Source organism: Haplochromis burtoni, unplaced genomic scaffold, assembly GCF_018398535.1.
Source record: "Haplochromis burtoni strain Fernald_Lab_line unplaced genomic scaffold, NCSU_Asbu1 Contig_667, whole genome shotgun sequence".
Lineage (NCBI taxonomy): Eukaryota > Metazoa > Chordata > Actinopteri > Cichliformes > Cichlidae > Haplochromis > Haplochromis burtoni.
In genome coordinates, this window is record NW_024583028.1 from 120827 (window position 1) to 139723 (window position 18897).

At 44.8% G+C, this 18897-nt stretch overlaps 1 protein-coding gene across 1 annotated transcript in view; it reads right to left on the reverse strand.

Moving 5' to 3' along the window:
• Positions 1 to 18897, reverse strand: part of LOC102309201 (MAM domain-containing glycosylphosphatidylinositol anchor protein 2) — a gene marked incomplete in the record, with an annotated part of 151758 nt that overhangs the window by 74270 nt on the left and 58591 nt on the right. Inside the window, 1 exon segment of the mRNA XM_005949564.3 lies at positions 18545 to 18741. Coding sequence (XP_005949626.3) covers positions 18545 to 18741 — 197 coding nt within the window.

Here is an 18897-nt window from a genome sequence, read left to right on the forward strand (position 1 = left end):
TTTGAACCAGAACAATCCGAGAGAGAGGATGAAAATAGCCGACCAGCGCTTAGTTTAGATGAAGATGAAAACAATTAAAACCATTTGACCCTAGAACAGAAGAAGCTTCTCAGAGGTGAAACGTCTTCACAGACGCTCTTCTTTCCGAGCTCTCAGGATGCCTCTGACATCTTCTGGGGAGCTTGCAGGAGTGCTCACAGACATATCAAGGTTCAAGGTTCTTTATTTGTCACATGCACAGTTATACAAGTATAACACACAGTGAAATGTAGCCTGACACGCTCCTCGACATGTGCAAAAGGAATGTCACAGAAAGAAAAAAAAAAAACGAAAAAACAAACAAAAAAAGAAAAAACCAAACTGGAAGAAAGACCACGGAGGGCGGGGTTTCGTGATAGAGGAACCCACAAAGAACAATATACTAATTATATTATTAAAGTAAATCAATAACCCATCTGGAGCTGATATGCCGTAGCCCAGTAGTAGCAGCAAGCAGGAATTCTGTACATTAATATGAATAGACATCTGACTATTTTACAGGATAGACAATATAAACATATTTAAAATTAAAGGAATTGAGAATGTACATTGTGCCTTGGTTTAGTGTCTGGAGAGAGTCCTGTCTCAGTCAATTATAGATGATGTGAGAGGGCGGGTGTGTGTGTTTAGGGCACGGATGGCTTGGGGATAGAAGCTCCTCTTGAGTCTCTCTGTCCTTGCCCGGAAGATGCGGAACCTTCTACCAGATTGCAGAAGTTGGAACAGTTTGTTGCCAGGATGGGACGGGTCCTTCAGTATCTGCGCTGCTCTAGTCCGGCATCTCCTGGTGTAGGTGTCCTGAAGCGGGGGAGAGCAATCCTGCAGCAGCGTTCTGCTGTACGGATCACTCTCTGGAGAGCTTTTTGGTCCTTCACACAGCTGTTCCCAACCACGATGTCATGTTCTGTGTGAGGATGCTCTCCACAGCGCCTGTATAGAAAATCCTGAGGATCTTTGGAGAGACCCTGAACTTCCTCAGTTGTCGTAGGTGATACAGGCGCTGCCTAGCCTTTTGGTCTGGACCTGAATGTGGGCAGCCCATGTCAGGTCTGAGGAGATGTGGACACCAAGATACTTGAAGGACTGCACCCTCTCCACTGGAGCTCCATTGATGATAATGGGCTTGTAGTCTCTGTGCTGACCCCTTCTGAAGTCCACCACCAGCTCCTTGGTCTTGCTGACGTTCAGCTGGAGGTGGTTGTCCTGGCACCACGATGCCAGATTCTTCACTTCATCCATGTAGGCCGCTCATCGTTGTTGGAGATGGCACCCAACACCACTGTGTCGTCAGCAAACTTCACAATGGTGTTGGAGCCATGGGTGGCCACACAGTCTGAAGTGTAGAGGGAGTAGAGCAGTGGCGAGAGGACACATCCCTGAGGTGCTCCTGTGTTGATGGTGATGTTGTTGGAGAAGCACCTGCCCACCCTCACCACCTGAGTTCTGCCAGTGAGGAAGTCCAACACCATATTCAACCTGTCCTTGGCCCACGCTGTGGTACCGGCCTGCTTCAAATCCACCTCCATCGTCCCGATACCCAAAAACTCCAACCCATCTTGCCTCAATGACTACCGCCCAGTAGCACTCACCCCCATCATCACTAAGTGCTTAGAGCAGCTGGTCCTAGCACACTTCAAATCCTGTCTCCCCCCCACCCTGGACCCCCACCAATTCGCATACCGCCAGAACAGGAGCACAGAGGATGCAGTCTCCATCGCACTGCACTCTGTCCTCTCACACCTGGACAACAACAACACCTACGCCAGAATGCTGTTTATAGACTTCAGTTCAGCATTCAATACAATCCACCCCTCACAACTCATCAGGAAACTGACAGACCTGGGCATCAGTTCCCTCATCTGCAAATGGTTACTGGACTTCCTGACCAACCGCCCCCAACATGTCCGGCTGGATAACCACTGCTCATCTACAATCACAATGAACACCGGTGTACCACAAGGCTGTGTGATGAGCCCTTTCCTCTACTCCCTCTTCACCCACGACTGCAGACCTGCTGATGGTTCCAACACCATCATTAAGTTTGCAGATGACACCACGGTGATTGGCCTCATCAGTGACAACGATGAGGCCGCCTACAGGGAGGAGGTGGATCGTCTGGCTGAGTGGTGCGACACAAACAACCTGCTGCTTAACACCGAGAAGACCAAGGAGCTCATCGTGGACTACAGGAGGAATGCTGACCCACATCCACCCATCCACATTAAGGGGACGGCTGTGGAGCGTGTGAGCAGCTTCAAGTTCCTGGGAGTCCACATCTCCGAGGATCTCACCTGGACGACCAACTGCTCCAAGCTGGTCAAGAAGGCTCACCAGCGCCTCTTCTTCTTGAGGACTCTGAGGAAGAACCACCTGTCCTCAGACATCCTGGTGAACTTCTATCGCTGCACCATCGAGAGCATCCTGACCAACTGTATAACAGTCTGGTACGGGAACTGCTCTGCCTCGGACCGGAAGGCGTTGCAGAGGGTCGTGAAAACTGCCCAGCGCATCGCCGGAGCACCACTTCCTGCCATAAAAGACATCTACAGGAAGCGGTGTCTGAAAAGGGCTGGGAAAATCATCAAAGACCCCAGTCACCCATCACATGGACTCTTCACCCTCCTGCCCTCTGGGAGGCGCTACAGGAGCCTCCGGACTAAGACCACCAGGTACCGGAACAGCTTCTTCCCCACAGCTGTCAGACTCCTGAACTCTGCCTCCTGACATCTGACCCACGTTAACACATGGACTGAACATACACACACCCACAATGGACAACTGTACCCTCAAACACACAATAATAACATGGACTGAACTGTAGAAATTATCCACACCCTCACTTATCTTACCTGCACTACTGTATAGCTCTGTGTAAATAATCTGGATGGATGCAAACTGCATTTCGTTGCCCTGTACCTGTGCATGTGCAATGACAATAAAGTTGAATTCTATTCTATTCTTCTTAAAACCAACTCAAACCAAAGTGCGATTTGCTGGATTCACATCAGCAAAGAAACAGTTACAAAGCACTGGTTTACGCCTGACACCTGCATGAAGTAATTCTGGATACAAAGCCTTCTCAGATTGGATAAAGCTCGACCTGACGCTGCACAAGCTTGGGAAATCTTCTCATCCACCATCATCTGCTGGATGAGGCAATAACTGATTGTAACTCTGTGTACTGAGTATCACTTGTAGCAGAGTGGCTGCACTTGTTCTCCCCACAGGGACACTCGTGAGAGGTTGAGTGGATAACTCCTGAGTCACCAGTGGAAACTTGTAAAGAGGAAGAGACATCCTTTGAATCCTGCTCACAGCCTGTTAGCAGAAAAGACTGCATGTGAAGTGGAGGTGCAAACAATACAGTAGCCAGTGAACAATCAGCACATTTTATGCAGCTAAAGATGGAAAGGACCGTGTATTACTGTTGTGGCCATTTTTGTTGAATGTTTATAAAATGCAATTTGTATTCATTTTTGTTTTTTCTTTAAAGGTGTAAGAATATACTGACCTGGTTTTGTTATGTAAATTTGTAATTAATTTTATTGGAGAAGCTTTTGCAAAGTGATTGGTTTATTAGCTTATGGACCCTCCCATTAATCAAGAGATTAAGAGCACCCTGGATGGGTGTGGTAAAGAGGTTTTTCGTTTTTTGTTTGCCAAATGTCAGATGGGAAGACGGGAGGGTTAGAAAATGATTTTTTGACCACTTTTGAAGTTGTTAAAGCAAATTAAGTTAACTTTCGTTTAATTTTAAGTTTTAAGAAGTTATTTGGCTGATTTTTGTTTATAATTTTGCACGAAATAAACCACATATGATTTTTAAACAATGGAGTCAGAAGTGCGTTCTAAAACAAACCTCCCGTTGCCACCCACGGCCTTTTCTTAAAAGGACTCCAAGCCTCTCGCACCGATTACGTGCCTATATTGCACCTCAAGTCCTTCCGACTTGGCTGCTGACCCCTGCCCAAAACGCACAACTGGGTCAACTATGTTTCTCTCTCTATGTAGTGAGGCTGCTCTTGTTCTAGGCTCACTTCTTTCACATTGCTCGACCTGTAATCACATATGGACCTCACGATCAATTTTGACACACAGTTCATAACACGCGAACGCCACCACATTCATCCACTCACATATTCTGGCTAATCTACAGCACAAAACTCGAGCATTTTAACCCAAGACTTGGTATAAAACCAAACCCGATCTTCTCGCGACCGCATAGATTGAACTTCTAAAAAGTGATAACAAGCTCAATCCGACCAATACCCAAAACTGCAATAAGAATGTTTAGCTATTCGCGCACAGGTAACCACTGGCCCTACCACCCACCAATGCTCCACCAATTCGGCCTAAGATAAACCCCCATACTTTGTGAAAACGCTCAGCCAGCCCTATACCCAAAACTACCTAGCATCATCTCAAGCGACCTATATATACTGGCTGCGACAATAATTTTTGAACCGCTATTTCATCGAGTGTAACAAGCGCTAGCTATAGCTTCACTTTGTGAACAACTTCGCTGGAGCCCATCCAACCACCCCTCCTTCTGTCAGCCCTTTTGCTGAAGAATTCCAAAGCACTCAAACCTAGGACCACCTCTTACTATAGGCCCCTTCAACCTCTTGACTTTCAGAACCCCTTTCTACAGTCACCAGGCTCCTGCGTCATAATAGCAACCAGCCCCATCCCACCCTAATGCTCCTGAAAGTCCCCTCAAGCCCATCTTCTATACAGTGGTAGAGTAGGCCCAGAACACTATCCCAAATTGCATCTAGTAATAAGGGATCAAAACTCTTGTAATTGAAATAGAGCAATAACAAGAACTCCGAATACTGTCAGAATTACAAAAAAATGAATTTCTAGGCACACAGATTAGACAAAGACAGACAAAAATATGCGGGATTCAGGAAAACAAGCATACTCACAAAGATATATACAAACAAGATAAGGTCCAACCAATGCAGACAGCATCGTGAGTAGGGCTTAATCCGTTGACATTAACAACAAGATGGCTTACGCCTTTTCTGGTCCTACATGAGATGAAGTCATCCGAATGATGAAGAATCGGCCAACTGACCTTATCATATACATCAGAAACCAATATTTAAGGAACATACCTCCTCCTAAAACAACACGCAGATAGGAGAAGAACTAAATCTCCATTGGGCTCGAAATTGAGGAACAAAGATAATTCACACGACTACTCAGGATGAACACAACACATAAGCAAGAGACACGTGAGAATACTCCAGTTGCCTCACCCTTGCATATGAGAAGATCAAAAAAGATGGACCTTGCCATAGGTAAGAACAGGACGATCGGAGGGTGAACGATGTTACAGCAAGTGAAGATTATAGTATGCGGGAAGTATGGAGCATGTGTGTGGAGGACGGATAACTACGCAAGCAGCTGAGGCCATTGCTATAGGATTAAGACTATATCTCTCAATACATAACTTATTATTTGACATTAAAGCAACACGCCCATCTCAATTCAATGCAACCCACACACAACGCACTCTCTGCACAACAACCGGATCTAAGAATAATCAAACAGGTAACATATACATGAATCTAATAAGATTAAGTTGCTAGCAACTGTAGAAGGCATGGCATTCGAAAACGCCGGTCGAAGACCATATCAACAAAATAAAAAGCCATACTACACACCCTAGATCACGATACACCTAGACCGTACCAAATAATACACCCAGTGACTATTACACACGGAACACAGCACCACATTACTTTCCACTCTTAAATCTAGAATCTCGACAATATCTTTATCAAACGACAACTCGGCAGAGTATGGAAAATGAGCACGTGAAATAGTAGCACGTAGAAAGAAAGTCATGGCCTCACCTTTCAGCTCAAAAGAAGAGAGTTTATGGACTTTATACACCAGTTCAAAAATTGCTGAACGATGATGAAAAGGAAACAGATCACAGCGATTGGTATGAACCTAAGCTGATCAGTTTTAAAGACTTTCTGCATGAAATCGACACTTGGATGAATGCAGACCCTGATCCACAAAAGGATGAAGTTGCAGCCTCTAATGTTGAATCAAAGGTAGCATCTCATGACAGTGACATTGCGCCGCATGATAGTGTCTCACAAGTAGCGCAAGAAGCGAGCGACATGATTTCTGAACGAGTTGCTAAACCTGTCAGCAAGGGCTCTAGTAAAGCGCCCAGTAATGTTACTGCAGCCTTAAGTTTAAGGAGTAAAAGCTCGCGTGCGGCTTCAATTGCGCTGATGGAAGCTGAAGTGGAAAGAGCCGCTTTAAAAGCGGAGGTGGACGCACTGCAAGAAAAACATGCGCTCGAACTGGAAGAAGTTCAATTAAAAGCAAGAAAAGAAGCATTGGCTCTAAGAACTAAGTTGGTTAAGGCTGATGCAAAAAGGCAAATTCTCACCTCTGCTCAGGATCGGCAGAGCCTTGCATCCAGGGCTGAGGTTGAATCAGAAGGCGGGATTACAGCGCCTTCTGGAACATCTACTGAGTTCATACCTGCTGCTACAGCTCGAAAGGCTCCAAGAACAAAGAAAGCCCCTTTAGTTCATTCTCCTTTGCCAATGCCCCTAGAGACACATGCACCTGCTAAGGTCAAACCAGAAGGGGAAAGCCCAAGGCCAATCTCTTCACAGGTTGATGTTCACAGCAGTGCCCTAATAGAGATTATGACAAAGCAAAATGAAATTACTCAGATGCTTGTAAACCAACAGAGGTTGTCACTGCTTCCAGCTATAGACATTCCTGTTTTTGGTGGTGATCCTTTGCGTTTTAGATCCTTTCTTAAGGCTTTTGAGCAAGGAATAGAAACTAAAACTGATAACATGCAAGATAGGCTTTATTATTTAGAACAGTTTACTACAGGACAGCCCAGAATTTACCTGAGGAGACTGCGGAGCGCACACATTCCCAGATCTCTGATGTTGAACTTCTACAACTGTGCCATCAGCAGCGTTCTGACGTATGGATTTCTAGTATGGTTCCCCAGCTGCACCAAGGCCGATCAGCAAGCACTCCAGCGGGTGGTGAAAGAAGCTGGCAGAATTATTGGAACAAGTCTGCCAGAGATCAGTAATATCTTCCCCACTCGCTGTCTGAGGAGGGTGCACAGTATCCTGCGGGACCAACATCACCCTGCGCGCCACCTTTTCCATCTGCTGCCCTCAGGGAGAAGGTACAGGTCTATACAGGCCAGAACATCCAGACTGGCCAACAGCCTGTATCCACAGGCTGTGAGGCTCCTGAACTCTCTGCCCCCTCTCACGGACAATAACCATATCCAACTTCTTAATAGCAATGAACTGGTCTGCATTGGTGCATCATATCTTTATTCTCTTCCCCCTCCTGCCCCCCCCCCTCTTTCTTAAATAGATAACTATCATATCTGATATCATATCTCACAGTACAATAATATTGAATGGGTTGCATTGTTGTACTTTGTCATGTTTCTCAGGTCTTTGTCTGAATTTCTACGAACATTATTGCTAAGGATTGTCTTATTGCATTGGAGTCTGTTAGAGGAAAAATGAACTTTACCTTCTTTTAAATGTACAAGCTGTGTTTAAGATAAGTAGTTTAGAAGTGTCTTTCAGATTTTCCCAGCAAGGACATATTGTTTCAGATTGTTTTATCTTTCTCCCAGCTCTCTGCTGACGAGACTAGCGCCACATATGGAGTTGTTTATTTTATCTGTTTATTATTTTCTTATCCTGTTCTCACTGTCTTTCCTATAAAAAGTGCCAAGCCTCTGTTCACGGTGTGAGTTGTTCTCAGCAGCTCACCCGTGTACACGTTTAGCAAAGAAAGTAACTTTGTCTCATTGTGTCTTTATTTCTCCTGGGTTTTTTACAGAGTTTTCCCCCAACATTTCTTGGTCCTTCGGAGCCGGAGCGCCTCCATCGTGTCCCATCTCCGTGACCAGTCCACGTTGTTCGCCTGTCGACAGCTCACACACCAGGTGTGTGATAAAAGACCAAGAGCGTTAAATTCGGGTCTTGGCCAACGTCTTAGAAAGTGACCCACGGTGGTGGGGCCCGATCGAGGTGGACCAGACCCGGCGACACTGACCAGGTAGATACAGACACACTGACACAATCTTGCGTAAAAGCGCATTTTAAATTCAGGGAATTTAAAATAGCGGAAGTAGCTCGTCGACTGGTAGCTCTGGGAGCTCGTCGACTGGTAGCGTAGCTCGTCGACTGGTAGCTCTGGGAGCTCGTCGACTGGTAGCTTTGGAGCTCTGGGTAGCTCCCCCAGCTGGGTCTAGACTGGGTCTAGGGAGTAAGTAGCTCTGGGAGCTCCCCTTATCATAAGGGTTCCGGTCGCGCGCGCGTCGAAGCTGTGAATGTGAATGTGTGTGTGTGTGTATTGTTTTAATTAACGGAGCAAGCTGAATTTTCACGGTCCAATAAGAGACTGAGCTGCTCCTACTGTGTTTTTCTTTTACTGCTGTTCACTGACGTGCTGGTGAGTTGAGAGAACGGTCGAGTTCCGTCTCGTAAAGTTCACACCGCTTTCGGAACTAGTCCGAAAGTCGAAGGGCGTGTGAGCAACCACTCTCGTCTCTAATACCAGCGAAGGTGATAGCAGCTGTATCGTGTATATATTACTTAAACAAAAATAAGTAAATACATAAATAAGATGGGTAATCAAGCAAGTGAAATTAAAACTCACTCCTGCTGACGAGCAGTGGTGAGAAAAGAAAAGTCCAGGCGCCGGACAAAACAATGTCTGTAAATTGAGAGATTTAAGAAAACAAAATATAAACAGTCAGAAGAACAGAACTCAACTGCCAGTTTAGTAAAACCAGAAGACGAGACACTGTGCAGTGCCCACAATCCTTTTAGTAAACCAACACTCATTCCTGCAGCCGCATCTGCAGCAACACCCATATCAGGAAGAACATAATAATCCCTTATTAAGTGAAAACTAGAGATCACAGTAGTTTGAGGTAGTTTAAAAGGGTTGAAAACAGACCCCACTGAGTAGATATAAATATAAAAAGTACGAAATAAAGATAAACAAAGGGAAAATTACAGTAGAAATTATCTTTAGAGTATTTGAAATTAATAATAGCAAGGATAACAACCTGTAAAGTGATATTAACAATGAAACACAGTTGGCATGATGACCATGCCCACAATGTATAAAATGGATATAAAGCAAATAATTCACACGAAAATATTTTAATAACATAAATAAAGTATATTAAGGCTGTGTCACTGTTCAGCCAAGGACAGTGTGTGAAAAGGTAACTGTCTCCACCTGGGAAAAGGATGATACTGCAGGTCATCTGAAGCCCTTGATGGATACAAAATAAAATATAAATAATATAATAGAACTGCCTGGTCCGCCATGCAACAGAGAGAACAAATGTGACCGCAGATTGGATGAATTCTAAATGATCTGTTTGCTGAATAAGATGATCCTAACTAACAAATTGGCTCAGTAGTAGTATAATGGTACACACTAATAGAATATTATAATATGCTATTGCTGTTATATAAGACAAAGAGGATAATATTAACAATGACATAATATTAATATGAAGAGGCACCTTAGTTGGAGGTGGATAATCATCCATCGGCCGAGAATAATGATGTAGGCTACCTTAAATAGTGGAGCACTATTAAAAACATAAAAATATAAGTAACTTTTAAAGCACTCAGCCTAGAACCATTTGACTGTATCACCTATAAGTCCCTAATTGAGTGTTCATAGATGTGAGGTGTGAAATTAAGATTAGTGTATGTTTGAGTAGCCGAGTAGTCATGTGCCGCCGATTCACACGAGCTTCCTACATTCCACTTCCAGAGTCTTGGCAGTAGTCTGCAAGCTTAAGGTTTGCTGAAACTCAGTGTAATGACATGTGAGATGAAGACAATACAGAGAATAACTAAACTAATGAAGTGCATAGAGGCACTTGACCAGCTTGAAACCTATCATCCTAGAATGACACATTGCTGAGATAGAGCACACCTATAATAACAACCAATAAGCAAAACCCTGTAGACAACAGCTAAAACTACAGGATTGAGAAGCTGAATTAAATATGTAGACACTGCTAAGCTGATGAGCATGTTCCACATGTTCTTTTTCTTTTTTGTTTCTTTTAGAGCAGAAGCTGCTGTAACACACCCAAAGAAAGACTCTAGGTCTGACCAACCGTCTCAGTCGTGGGCAAAAAGATGACAGTCAATAAAATTCTAAAAGATAATTTATTGACGAAAAATATATCAAGAGATAAAAGATAAAACAGTCCAGTGTCCCACTTATGAATTGTATAAAAACACACAGTCCCAAGGCCAGAGCCAGCTATGCCACATGGCCAAGTTGCACTCCACATGTTGCCTTTAACAGGGTTAGAAGTTGTCCTTGGAGACCCACCACCCTGCAAGCATATAGTCGTTCTACCCTGCAACTCTCATCCTCAACATTCCAGCTAGCGCTTTCTCAATCTACTTCTGTCGACCGACTTCCTTTCATGGCTCTACAACATTCGCCCGCTAAGCTATCCATCTGTCTCCCAAAAGTTCAAAGTCATTCACATAAATAAACCGATGATGTCTTGGAATTTAATGAAGCCCTTTTCCCACACCCCTGTTCTTTTCTTAAAGTATTCCCAATACATACATGCGTATGACTTCCCAAGCACTTATATAGTCAGTGGTCAATGCAAGAGCTCGTATCTCAGATAATTCATCAATCCTCTGCTGTGGTTCATTCCTTAATAAAGCAAAAAAATTTTTAAAAGATGTAAGAACAAATACACATTTAAATAAGACCTAGCCCGTTATCGGACATGCTTGATCCAGCTAGCGCGGTACTTAGATGAAAGACAAACGATGAACATTTCAAAGGAATTGATTTGACAATTACTATATCGAGAAGAGCTTAATATGCGTAAAAATTCATATACTTCTACTTACAGTCGCCATAATAAAAACCAGACATGCCTATCACCTTTGAGTATGATATAAGGTTGATGCTACATTCATCGCTGCAGGTCATATTTAAGGCTAAAGCCCACTGCTTGTAAGGAAAAAGCTGACCTGCGTTCGTCAAAAAAGAATAATATCTTCACTGCCCTATGCATAGCCAAGAAAACAGTCCTCATGAACTGGAAAAATAAAAATAATCTTAATTCTAACCAATATAGAAATTATCTATTAGATTACATTAGTCTTGACACAGCCTCTGCCACCCCATTAGATCAATTGCTCTGGGCCCCTTTTATCAGCTCCATCACCTAGTGGGGGTGGGGGGTCATAGTTTGGTCCCGCCTTCACTGTTGTGATTGGTGTGGGGGTAGGGACAGGCTTAGGGCGTCGGGGGGTTCCCCGGAGGCATCTTCCTTGGGGGGCTCAACCCGGGGTAGCGGTCACGCGCATTCCAACCCATTTTGGCTCACCAAAAGAGATGTGGAACCGCTCACACCACAGAGGACAGACTAACCCACTCCCAAACCCAGCTGCCAACTTTCAAACACAATTTAATGGTTCATGGTGACGGGGGCGTTTATTCCCAACGGCCAAAACAGCGTTGCATCTACTCTTTTAGTTCTACCATTTGTTAGCGAAGCTGCATGCTATTTAAAAGGGCCAGAAAGACAGCTTATACTTAACTCCCTGGCAGACTTACTATATAAGAAGGACCAATTGTTTGGGTAGCGGTGAGTCAGGCGAGTCCATTCTGTGTTCTTTTTTGCTGTTGGTGGTCTTTTCTCGTGTGGCGTGCTAACAGACGTGTACTTAGAAATGTTCTTTCTCGTTTTTGCTTCTCTTGGAGTTATTTGTTGGTTTTTTTGGAAAAAAACAAAAATTTAAACGAACTTGTGGATCACATGCTTTACTTGACCACATTGCGCAGCGTGATTAGGGCAATTGATTGAAAAAGGAAAAAAAATGGGCCCTTAAGTGAATTATGAGCTGGTGGAGCTCTGGCAGTAGGGATTGTGTAGCTGAGCCTGCCATAGTTAGAGACAGTGAGATATCATGACCTTGAGCTACTCACCTGTGGCATGAAAACTCCCGTGGAAACAACCCTAAACTTGAAGTTTGAAATGTGTGTGAGATCCGCGCAGTTTACTTTGTTTGGAAAAACATAGAAGAGCGTTTATTCTTAAGAAATTGCCTCTTAAGCTTGAAAAGTGTGGGTGCTGCTTCCGTCTACTGTCTGAGTCTCTGGCCAGAACCAAGACACACAGGACAAGAAAACAATCGAATAGAGCTTATGAAGCATGTCTCGTAGGTTGCATCTATAGAGAAGAGAAAAAAGAAGAAGCTGTATCGTTTAAGGCTGACGTGTTGACAATAGACTAAAACACTAATCCGCAGGTGGCTATCAGGAACAGAGAGGCGAGCAAAGTCACAAACACCAAGGCTGCAGACAGCCACGCAGAAACAGCAGATAACATAGAGACAACGCCTGCTAGAACCGTGGAGAGGAAGGTCACTTCACACGAGATTGTAGGAGTAGGCCACAGAGAAATAATGCAAAACAGTTTTGAGGCAGCCACTTAAGAACTTATTTGACCTTACAGCACAGGCCGAAATTGTGTAGGTTACGCAGTAACCACAGATAGTAAAATAATAGAAGCAAAACCACTTTCTTCTTCATATTCTGCACAGAGCGCTGAGCTGATAGCTGTGATTCGCGCATGTGAAATACACAAAGACAAGCGAATAAACATACATACAGACAGCCAGTATGTTTTCTCTGCTTGCAGTCGTTTGTGCAATAAAAAGGTGTGGAAAACCAGATTGGTACTGTCCATGGCTCTGTACACCAACCGTGATGGAAGAGACACAAGACGGGCGGGCTGCACGTATGCCACTGTCACTGGGCCCCGGTCTGGATTAGGCTGCGACCACCGCCTCTCTTCTCACTGTGCGTACATGCCAATGAATCCTTTTTGCTGAGCTATGAGCGCGAGCCAGAGAACATGCTCTGGCACCCAAAAGACAAAAACATCCTACAATGTGGGTCGAGCGGGGGAGTAGAACACCACATCAGATTTCCCCAGGCTGAGGGATTACCTTGCTCGACCTCTCGACCTAACAATGTAACACTATCCAAAGCAGCAAGCTCACAGCCATCCTCCAGCTGCCTCCCTTCTTCCGCTCCTTCACAACCAACCGAGCAGCGCACCAAATGGCAGTAAGGCCTATAGGACACGTGAGCGAGGTTATCTGTACAACGACACTGGTGAATGACATGAATGTATAGTTGGAGCAACCCCAGCTTGTTGCGCATACATGATCCTCCTCCAAATCTACTGGCTGTCCTCTGCCTCAATTTAGTCCGCCCCCACCCCCCCCTCTGTCCCCTTCTGGCTGCCTCTGCCTCAATTTTATCCCACAACTTAGACATTCACATTATTCACACTCTCATTACACATACATATAGGATCTTGGGGGTGGGCACAATCACGGAGTCCAAATTACCATCAGGGTGTATACCTCACCCCTGACGTCCTTGCCCACCTCTCAATTTTAAATACACTTAGTCATTGAGGGCTAACAGGAGGGACTATGCGCTTACCTGCTGCTCCTTGGCAGGTAGCTCCATGCCCTCCTGGGTTTTAATTGCACCTTAGATCACATATGCATCAACACTACAATGAGCGGGTGGAGGGAGGTTTGGAGTCTTCTCCCACCCCCATTCTCTGCGGCCTGCTGGAGCGGGAGGGCTAGTAGGAGGAGTTGGCCGTCCGGCTGCGGTCTGGGGTGTGGGGCCTCCCTGCTGCTGCGGAGTCGTGGTGGTCTGCCTATAACTGGTGGTTGGTGGAGCCTGCACCATAGCACTGTAAACTTAGCATGTGAGTCGGTGTGTAGAATAACGAAGAATGCGTTACTGTCGCACTGTGCTCTCTCCATCACAGATCAGTCATGAACCACAGATAGGCTACCACACTCGCGTACTGGTTCTGATCAAGGTGCTTCACAATATAGGCCACCCCTACAAGAGTGACGTGCAGAGGCGCAGCTTCACACGGTTGGGAGAAGCGGACCACGGTTCATGGTTTCTCGTGCACCTCTAGCGGAGTGCTGCACCTCTTGCGAAAATGCGGTATACAGTGCGTTCTTATAATGTCTCCACATCGTACGCTACGTGTCGAGGCGAGTAAGTGTAATGACCGATAGTTCGTAGAACTCAGTCGAGCACAGTGGCATCTCATTCGCCCCAACTGGTTGTAGATCCGCCGGTGGATGAGAAGCACAGTCAGGTGTTCTGAATTGGACCGTGGTTGTGAGTACTGATCTCCACTGTGAGCATGGAGTGCCGTATATGTCTCGTTGTCTCTTACCTATGCAGGTTGGGTATCAACTCACACTTTCGTCTGGTGTGGAGCATCTCAGCCTAATCAAAGCTTGCTCGCGCAGCTATCGTCCCCTGACCACTCGCGACGCAGCTTCCCCTGCCTCGTGCTAGGTCTTGTGACTCTCCGTGCTCATGGACCAGGAATAGTCCGGTGTGCTCGTGATATGCACAATGCAGATCAGTGTGATCTAAGGTGACAAAAGGAAAGTACACCAAGTTCCCACATGGCTACTGCCGTCGTTAACTTCTCCGGGTAAAACACCGGCTCGACTGGCACGCTTCTGTATGCGAGTACACTACAGCTCACGCTGAATAATAAAACTGAACTGCTATGCCGTGCTACCCATGTCCGGTGGCGGACTCCCTCAGGTGTCGGTGTGCTGGTGGTTCCTTGTGTCTGGGGGTGGGCGTCCGGGTACACACCGGCTCACTCCTTGGCGGCCGCTTGTCGGGGCCTGGGGCCTGGGGCTCGCTCGGGCCCCCTTTGGAGGTGGGGTGCCCCCGGCCTCTCGGCCTGGGGCTCGGTCACTCAGGCACAGCTGGGGGCCGGCGGAGCTCACGGGCGCGTCACTGCAACTCCCCCTGGCTTCTGCTCCGCGGCTGCTGGGCGAGCCCTCATCTGGGACTCTCCTCAGCTCTTACTGGAACAGTGGCGCGGCTGCCCCTCTGTTGGTCTTCCGTGGTCTCTTGTGTTCTGGGGACCTCTGGATGTCTGGAGTTTTGATCTCCTCCATACCCGCTTCACACCCTGGAGGACGGGGCTGTGGCCCCCCCACACTCCCTAGCAGATCATTACATGGAGAAACCTTTGGAATGCAAGCATGCTGATCCACACAGGTATGCACACAGGTGTAGACATGGGTATTCACAGACGCGGACTAAAGCTTTCTTGGCTGCTGCCTCAAAGCACACTGTGCGCTGTCTATCTTGCGTGCTGCACAATATCGTTTATTATTCAGTAACTATTGATATCTATGACTAGCTAGTTTATTGTGGAATGCAAGCATGCTGATCCACACAGGTATGCACACAGGTGTACACATGGGTATTCACAGACGCGGACTAAAGCTTTCTTGGCTGCTGCCTCAAAGCACACTGTGCGCTGTCTATCTTGCGTGCTGCACAATATCGTTTATTATTCAGTAACTATTGATATCTATGACTAGCTAGTTTATTGTGATGGTGCTTTGTTTTCTCTATTATTATGTTGCTCTTTGTTGTTTGCTGTCTCCTCTGTTTGTTTTTTTTGTTGTTTGTTTGTTTTTGTTTTGTTTTTTTCTCCATACAGGTGACCCAGGAGTTGTTGTTTTTTTTTTTTTTTTTTTTCCCCCCCCTTCTCACCGTCTCTTCTCCCCTTTGGTTTTCTTTCTTTCTCTCCCCCTCTTTCTCTCATTCATTCCCCCTGTCCTATTTCTTAAAAAAAAAAAAAAAAAAAAAAAAAAAAAAAAAAAAAATGACAAAGGATGAACTGAAGCTCTGCCATCACGTAATGTCGCATACTGCTGTTTCTGATGTCATTTAAGAAAAAAAAAAAAAAAAAAAAAAAAAAAAAAAAAAAAACATGCAAAAGCTTAATTAATTTAATACCTGTTCAAATTAATGTTGAGACTAAAACCTGTGGGAATAAGGCTTATTTGCTCCCACTACCAGCGTGCGTAAGGAAAACTGAGATTTTGTGATAGAGATTAAGAGAAGCTAGGTCTGATAAGATCTACCTAGTGAATTTTGATGCAGATTCTTTATTCAGATCGACCTTCTTCTATATTCATCTATAGATGATTAGTACATGATCATAGTTTTATTTTCATGTTATACTCTCACTACTCCCAAGCGCCGACCTATAGTAACAATTATAATTGATCAGTGTAGCACATCGCCATCATATTCTAAACTGAATTCATGCATTATCTCTGACTTACTAGTTGTTACAGTCTATTCAGTAGGCCGGAGATGTTTCAGCATTTGCTGGAGTAATAAAATAGCAAAATTGCTTTGGAGTGTAGCGAAGTGACCTTAATCTTAGCTTGTACCTCATCGAGTCTTTTTAGATCCCTCCATGTGGCATTGGATAATAAATCTTTGGTTCCTGCTATTGATGTGTATATACATGTACTTTCTTATATCCAGGTTATTGCCAGATCAAGGCCGTTGTGAAATCATAGGTAGCACCGACTTATGCATTCTTGTCTACGAATTGCTACTACTCATTACCTATTCATTTTAGCTCGTAGAACCCTGTGAACGAACGCTCTCGCTTCGATGCAGCTACGACAGACATATCTGGAGTATTGCCATTTGTCAGAAGATGATGGTGGGCATTATGTGTCATTGATCTTACGCACAGCAGACTGCAAGTTACAACAGTCAGACACTATGCTGCAACATATGCTCTATTCACTGCATAGAGGAGTTTTAAGGTTGAGGTCGGGGTTGGATTGAAATCGAGAGACACTAGTATGACACTTTATATATCTCAAAACACATAGAAAACTCAAAGAATGAGTGTGATACGAAGTTGATGATGGAAGTACTTTTATGAAGCTCTTTGTCATAATAAAAAAACATTATTAGACGTCTGTTATCAGTGTTTGTCGTAACAATAGATCTCTCATTCTGATTCACAGACATCTGGAGCAGCTACTTTAGCAAGGCTGCTGACTGTACTTGAACAATCTATGCAGCGAGCTGATGCTTCATGTGCGCATGGCTTGACTTGTTACTCATTAGACCGAAGTTATGTTACTCTTCATATAGGTAGACTCATCATGGAGTAGCACTGCGGTCATATTTAGTAGTATGTGAGTATTTTCTTAATTCAGCATCTTTGTAGCTCTCAGCGATGTCTACAGAAAGAATGTATTCATTTACTCAAGAATGATAGCAGGGGTATGGACCAATACTTCTATTGAATGGAATCACTACCTTATGTTGTTGCCGATCGTCTTCTCAAGAAGAACTCTCAGCACTGATCCCTTGTGCTTTGCAATTCTGTTAGAGGAACTTCCAAGATTTAATATAGTCATAGTCGCTATATGTACACCACTCGACTGGTGAGTAATGAAAGCTACATAACTTAGATTTAGTCGATTAAAAATGGTTTTACTTTTGTCAAGTGTTTTTGAATTTTAAGTCGACTCATATTAGATCAAATTGCTCTCTTGAATTTTAAACACTCCATTATAGTTTTATATCTTGGATTTTTTCTACAGTTTGACAACATAAGGTTTCTAGGATAAAGTTCTTATTCATATATTTTTCTTTTATTTTTATATAGATCTATATACATTAAGATTTCTCATCAGTCTGTATTTCTTTCGTTGGATGCATTTTCTTTGATAATTACTGTGTCTAACCTCTTTTAAAGTCTGCGTCTGTCCAACACGCGAGGGCTGATGTGTAATTTGGACACAACAGGAATCATGGCAGCGTTAAACTAAACGCTTTGTTAGTGTTTCTCCCGTCCTGCTGATCATAAGCAGACGTCTGTAAGCTCATCAAAAGGTAAACTTGTGAAAAGGATTACGTTAAACGACTGTTAGAGACTCAAAGACAAACTGATCATTTGTATTGAACACACTGATTAATCACTCAGTGAATCTGCATTCATGTGTTCAGGGAGATGAGCTGAGAGCAGAGGTGTGTGCTGTCACTGAGGGTGGTGCGAACCACGTCACAGGAACACAGCGAGGCATGAGGATCAGAATGATTCCTATTCAAATGCAGTCATTTCAGGACGTTTGACACTCTGCAACAACAACACCTGCAAACATCTGCTGCCTAAGATTTAGCTGTAAATATCCTGAATAAGCATGAAGTTAACACGACGACAACATCAAGGACGCAAGTTTCCCTGTCTCAGAGCTCTGTACAACACCGTGTCCTAAAACATCTGGGACAATACTGTGACTTTTTCTGCTAGGTGTGCTAGCCCTGTGTGCAGAAACAGCTGTGGAGCACCATTGTTGGAGGCTACTTTCTGACTTCGGGCAGGACGGACGATGCCGAGCTGTAAAACCTGACCTGTACCTGAGCTTTGCTTTTGTGCTCTAACGTCTCTTTTTAATGAACTCTTGTGCTCCTCCCACAGACCTGATGCTGCTAACAGCGACAGCTTCATGTCATGAACTAAAACGCTTCATTGAAGATGAGATGAAAATGTGTCTCTCACCTGTGTGAAGAACGGCTCGTAGATCTCCACCCCAGAGTCTGAGCCCTGCGACAGCACCTCCCTGCCTCTCCTCCAGGTGTAGTGGACAGGAGGGTTGGAGTTTGCTACGCAGCGCAGGAAGACTGTCCGCTCAAAGTAGAACTGCTCCTTTGCTTCACCCACACTCTGATGTATCGTTATCACTGGGTCATCCAGGTCTGAGAGAGGTGGAGGAATCAGAGGGAGAGGGGGACGAATCATAGGGAGAGGTGGAGGAGAGGGGGAGGAATGATAGTGAGAGGGGGAGGAGAGGGGGAGGAATGATAGTGAGAGTAGGAGGGGTGGAGGAATCATAGGGAGAGGAGAAGGAGGGG